The sequence below is a fragment of the Diprion similis genome, chromosome 7, assembly GCF_021155765.1.
Source record: "Diprion similis isolate iyDipSimi1 chromosome 7, iyDipSimi1.1, whole genome shotgun sequence".
In the NCBI taxonomy this organism is placed as follows: Eukaryota; Metazoa; Arthropoda; class Insecta; order Hymenoptera; family Diprionidae; genus Diprion; species Diprion similis.
This window is the reverse complement of record NC_060111.1, coordinates 9,816,008-9,822,008: the sequence shown is the minus strand read 5'-3', so window position 1 is coordinate 9,822,008 and position 6,001 is coordinate 9,816,008. Positions and strand designations below refer to the sequence as shown.

The 6,001-nt window shown below is 34.2% G+C and overlaps 1 protein-coding gene across 1 annotated transcript; it reads right to left on the bottom strand.

Moving 5' to 3' along the window:
* Positions 1–2,513: 2,513 nt before the first annotated feature.
* Positions 2,514–3,389, bottom strand: LOC124407957. Its single transcript, XM_046884569.1, has 3 exons — positions 3,308–3,389; positions 2,902–3,032; positions 2,514–2,795 (listed from the first exon to the last, which is right to left on the bottom strand). The coding sequence occupies exons 1-3, from the start codon at positions 3,387–3,389 to the stop codon at positions 2,514–2,516; spliced, it is 495 nt and encodes a 164-aa protein (XP_046740525.1).
* Positions 3,390–6,001: the final 2,612 nt, after the last annotated feature.

Genomic DNA, 6,001 nt, shown 5'->3' with positions numbered 1-6,001 from the left:
CCAAATATGTATGAGTGGCCCAACTAAGCTTATTATCCGCGGGTAATATAATAAAATGTGATGTTAATTTCAGAGAATCGGAGAATAATTTGATGTACATTTCATTGTGTTCACTAACCAATGTTTCAAGTACTACAGTATCTTCTATCATAATGGAGCGTATCGATATGATATTGGTAATATCTCGCATATAACTATAACCCTAACCATCCGTTATTCAGTTCTTCCTTTTCAACGAATGGTGGCCGATTGTCAGCATTCACAGAACCGAAATCGGACCCTCCTATCCTTGCATTTAAAAGATTTAAGGTAAAGAACTTACGCTTAATAAAGTATTTGATCAATTTGGTCATGTTGTATAGGCGAACACCTTCATAAATATGCATAGTCTCAGCGTATAGATTTATTAAGATATGGAAGGTCATTAACATATTCCAAATGCATTTCTCAGTCAATCCCGTGAAAGAAACATCATTAAGTTCAAGGTCGCTCTCGTACTCGTCAACAGTTCATAAAATTACTTCATCCTCAATTGTTTGAGTTTGCATAGTTTCATATGGAACTTTGCAAATTCTACATGGATAATTAGCAGAAAAGCTTTGAACGAAACCGCAAATCTCGTGTATACCCAAATTATCTCCTATCACTAAAGTACATGCAATAAATATTTTATCACCTGTACCAGTGACTAATCTTAAAACTCCTAGTTCTGTAAGTTCATTCAGAAGTGGTGAAAATGTAGATTGATTTCCAAATTCGAATCGGTCAGAATAACGAAACAGTAAGATTGTGAATATGTTCTCTAGTTTTGCCTGGCACTCCGCAGGTATACATGGAATAGAAAAATACACTCCTCCTAATTTATGAGCACCTGCATGACCACCTAAGGCATTATTATTTTCAAACTCATCGAAGTAAATAATTATTGATAAAACTGTTTTAGATCCAAATTTATGTCTGATATTTTTCCAAAGACTACCTTGAAATATGTGAGTGATCAACTTTGTATCACGAGATAAGTTATCCATGTTTGTTAATATATTTGATAAAGCACTAGGCCGTTCAAAAATCTTCTGCAAAACGCTTGAGACTGAAACACATTGTCCGGTAACGTTTGTTGATAATTATGTTAGAACACCCTTAACGTACTTGCTTTGCATGACTTGACCAATGACATATGATTGTGGCTCTATAAATCAGTCCAGCCCTGAAAAAAATTTCAGTTTTTTGTACTCAGTCTCTAAATTTTCAAATGGATGTTCACAACCTTGAAACAATTGTTTTATTTTTTGTGACAGATTAGTTTCACTAGCAGGCACTTGATCCAAAGTCTTCAATACTTCAGTTTTCACTAAGTCTAACACAGTACTCGAGATAAATTCTTAAGTGTTTACCATAATATCTTGAACATGCTGACGAGTCAGAGAAACTTTATCTATAGATCTGCCACAAATATTGCTGCCGGATGTTTAATTTGAATTTGAATGTTAGTTATTTCCATAACAATGTTATGTAATTTGTATGTTTTTTCATTGCTAGACGAGTCGACACATAAGTTTAAATCTTCATCATTGAGAGATTCTATTGGTAAGTCTACAACAGTGGTTTGATGATTACTTTCCTTACAGGTTGCGTCATTTACATCACATTTAAGTTTTTGTAACAGATGTCTTTTAAATGAAAAAACGGTTTGAAATTCGCGAACACATTGGTGTTGCCTGCAAATAAATCGCGCATTAGATCCCAAATTATGTTTAACCCTAAAATGCCGTATAAAAATATTCATCCGAGCAAATTGTTCTACACAAATATAGCATATTATAACCATGCTGAGGCAGATATTAACTTTGAAAATTATTTCAATTATACAACGATTCATTTTTGTTTTATACTCAATATCAACTATATTAACTCTTTGGTAGGATTATCATCTTTTACTAATATAATCGCAAATTATTAATTATATATTAAAATATTTATATAAAGAAAAGAGTATTTCTTGATATCACGATACAGTCTGTGCTTGAAAAATATTAAAGCTGTAAGTTGCACTTGGGTACAATAGCGATAAAACTACACTAATATTAAAGTAAAAACTCATACGCCCTAGGATACACAGCTACCAAATGTATCGCTACAGTTTTGAATAAAATCTATATACTTAAAAAACAATAATACGGAAAGTTTTCCTTGAGTATGTTCTACTAGGAATCACTATAAATGTCCGAATAAACAATCATATACGTATCACTTAAATCTGATTAAAGTTTCAGCTCAAAAAATATGAAAAGTTAGTATTCAACATAGGTATATCGTAAATAGAAATATGTTTTATAGGAACATCATGAGTAATAGTTGTAAATTCAAATTAAATTTTTCTTTAGTTTCCATTGTGGATGTATGAGTCGAAAAGTCGACTCTTGAATTAGCTTTAATTCTGGTATGTACTATCAAACACCTTATTTAGCTTTGATCTGAGCAATTAGAGCTAATGTGGATGATATTTCCTTATCCTATGTGGTTTTCATATTGTAGATGCATTTTTGCAACAGAAGCCAAATTTGCTCAGATTTCACTGGGTATCGTGCGTGTAAAGCATGACATATTTTGAAGCAGATATTGACTGCCTTTAAAATGCTTTCCATGTAATATATTGTGTTGTCAATGATTACATACAAATTCTGGATAGACATCAGTTCAGGACCCACAATGATAATGTACGTTTGCACTCGTTGTTTCAGCTGATTCATCTGTTCTATTCGACGATCGATTTCTGGTTGCAAATCGCTCAGAGTCTGTTTTAGAATAAGCAACCATCATTATTCAATGATTTATATCCATGACAAATTATATATGAGAAAATTAGAGCAAACAGCATATACGTAAATAGTAATTTTTTACCTTCATATGACGGATGAATCCATTCATCGATTCTACAATAGTAGGCCTCCAAAAACCTTTTCCTTTTTTGACACGTGCCACTGGTGGATGAAGAGCAGGCAGCAATGTCAATATTAAGACATCCCGTACACCTATAACACATTTTATTGGAAATAGGAACACGATAAGAAATAGGAAAAAGAGTAGTTAACATAATGAATAATTGTTCGAACTGCAGCATTTGCCAGCAGCTGAATGAGATTATGCTTCACGCAACAACAGGTTTAAATTGCAAATGATTAAGCATGCTCTACAAGTTAGCCAAATCTATGCAATACCATAAAAGTCTTGATTGACAAAATCAGTTTTTGCAGTGGTCAAAATTATGATACAGTCGAAACATATATCGATGGAGTTAGATACATACCCTGGGATACTGTATCGTCATTCAACAGTGCAAAGAGATCTCGATGTTGCCGACCATTCAACATACATTGATAGATTATCATTAATCATTCTCGAGAAATCTTGTACCAGCTATAAGTCAAAACCAAAGAACATTTATTGCAATTATTGTTTACAAAGATTTGCTTCTTTGTCCTATACACTGGGCAAGGTTGATTTTAAGAAGCCAAGCTATAGTCCGAGTACATTTGAGCTCGTACACAATTTATAGCTGCCGTCTCATAGTAAACCTTGCCAAGTGTACAAATAAAGTAATGACAATGAGTAAGCAATTTTACCAGTAATGCTAATTGCTCAAAAATAACGCCAACTTCAGATCCTGATTTTTGGTATTCTTTGAAACGTAATGGTTATGAGATTGATTGTTGTAAATTAAATTTGGTTGACAATAAAGAATAAAAATTTACTTGATACAAACAAATGTTACTTGTGACAAATAGATTTTTTTTGTAGGTTCAAATTCTACTAAATCGTTTTCTATGTAATAAATGAGAGTAACAAAAACCGTAAGAGAATATCTTCTACAAAATTTATCATAAACCATAAAAATAAGTAAAACGTACAAGACGTGAAGGAATATTTATCAGCAAATCGACTATGAATAGCAAACAGTTTCCATGGATCGAAAAATTGTGTCTAACCTTCAAACGTGGTCTCGCCAAATCCCCAAGATTCTAGGAACACAGCAGTTTTCACATCTGCCATTTTAAGTTTACGATACTAGATTACACCGATGGATGACTAGATGACACAACAATTTTAATATGATAAAGAAAAAAGTAGTATACATGAGACCTGAGAAGGAAACCGCGAATATGCCGACAGACGACAGTCGACACACGTGGCGTGGCTCATAGTGTACTTCCTTGGGTTTTCCATTATTCACACGGATTATCACCGCGGCTGGAGTCTCAACCGAGTCATATCGGGCCAAAAAAAGTTCTTTAAATTGAGTCCAGTTCATTCCCGCATAACTGATCTGCGAAAACCAAGAAGAAGCGGTACCTTTTAATGCCCTGCTTAATAAGGAGTACGGTGCGCTATAGCGCAGCTTTTCGGACGAACCAATAGAAAAGCTCCGTCAGTTGACGTCACAACAAGCGGTCAATTCAAAACTGTAGAGATTCCGCAGGTATTCTGATTCTTCAGTCAACGCCTCAGTCAACGACGCCGAGGTTTAGAATGTGCGTTGCTGAAGCGTTGACTGGGATATTGAAGAAGTGTAGGCACAAACCGTGATTGAGTTATGAGTTTTCAGTCCACTATGGTGTGGCTGGCGGCACGAGTTTGCGCATACGCATTGTTTTAAAATTTTGTTGCAGTAACGAAATAGCGCGAAATCGTCTCGTATAGTTTATTACTATTAGCTAAACGAGGGTAATTTTAATTGATAATCTTTGTATGTTTTGCTACTGGTTGGAAATATAGTACTTACTCGCCAGCGCAAAATCCTTTTTTTTCTTGGTCCTTCATTGCGTGCTGCATAAGTATGGGGCTTACATACACAATTATATACCGCGAGTCCGGACATAGCTGCCAGCCGTGCAGGGCCGGCCCGACCGTATAGGCGAACTAGGCGATGGCCTAGGGCGCTCGAATTTGGAGGGCGGCATGTCGAGCAAACGGGAAGGCGCGAATGTGCCATCAACACGACCATGCAGAGGCGCGGCGCGACCAGGGACTCGATTTCGACGTTGACATACACATGTATCTCCAAACATCGGAGTTTACGAATCTCAAAAATGAAAAAGGGCTCAACAATGCCATTCGATACGCAATTCTGAACTACAAAACTCCAAGACATTTTCATTTCATGCAAAAATAAAGAAATGACACAAAAACTACCAATTTACTATTCCGATTTCGTGGTTGCTGTACCCTTTCTTTATTTCCGCATCAACTGAAAATGTGTTGGAGTCCTTTCGTTCAGAATTGCGTATAGAATGGCGCTGTGAAACCCTTTTTTGTTTTCGTGATATGTGGGCTTCGATATTTGGAGATATGTACAATATCATTGTCACGAGTTAATCTAATTCAATACACTTTATTCTAGAATGAGAAAAAAAAAATTTGACAAGGGTTGAAAATTTCTTGGCGAGAGGATTGAATTAATTGCTGTCACAATCAAATTAAATATTAGCACAAGAAATAATTTTTCAATAGAACATAATCAAAGTTCATTTACGATTTAAAAATAAAAAATAATCAATATTTTTTGTTTTTTATTTTCGATGTTATTATATAGTTTTATAATTTCTGTTTTAAACATTTTTTTAGGATTCCTTTGCCACTATAAAAATTTTTTAGAATAGGTTTGTTGTGTAAAAAAGTCTGTTTAAAAAAAAAAACATTTTCCCTTTATACGTGTGAAAAGCTCTTAAAATTGGCCTTAAAATCTGAAAAGCTGTTTTTATGCCGTCGTCCAAATTATGAACGTTTTTTAAATATTTTTTTCGAAAAACTGAGAAAATTTTACTTAATACCCGTAATTTTTGAGGTGGGATCTCGATTAACACATGCGAAATGAATTATTAAAAAACAATCAAGAAAATATTCAATTCATTTTATGCGTTTAATGATATTTTTTTTTTTTTTTGTTGACCGCATACTTGCTCACATACAATCTATAACTTATTTTGCAATATTATAAATATGA

What these genes read in the sequence shown, in the direction of transcription:
- LOC124407957 (XM_046884569.1), bottom strand. Translation starts at nt 3,389, where the DNA reads ATGATAATCTATCAATGTATGTTGAATGGTCGGCAACATCGAGATCTC. An exon ending in TGACGATACAGTATCCCAGG is followed by an intron (nt 3,033 to 3,307) that starts GTATGTATCTAA and finishes AATGTGTTATAG; the next exon opens with GTGTACGGGATGTCTTAATA. An exon ending in GATTCATCCGTCATATGAAG is followed by an intron (nt 2,796 to 2,901) that starts GTAAAAAATTAC and finishes ATTCTAAAACAG; the next exon opens with ACTCTGAGCGATTTGCAACC.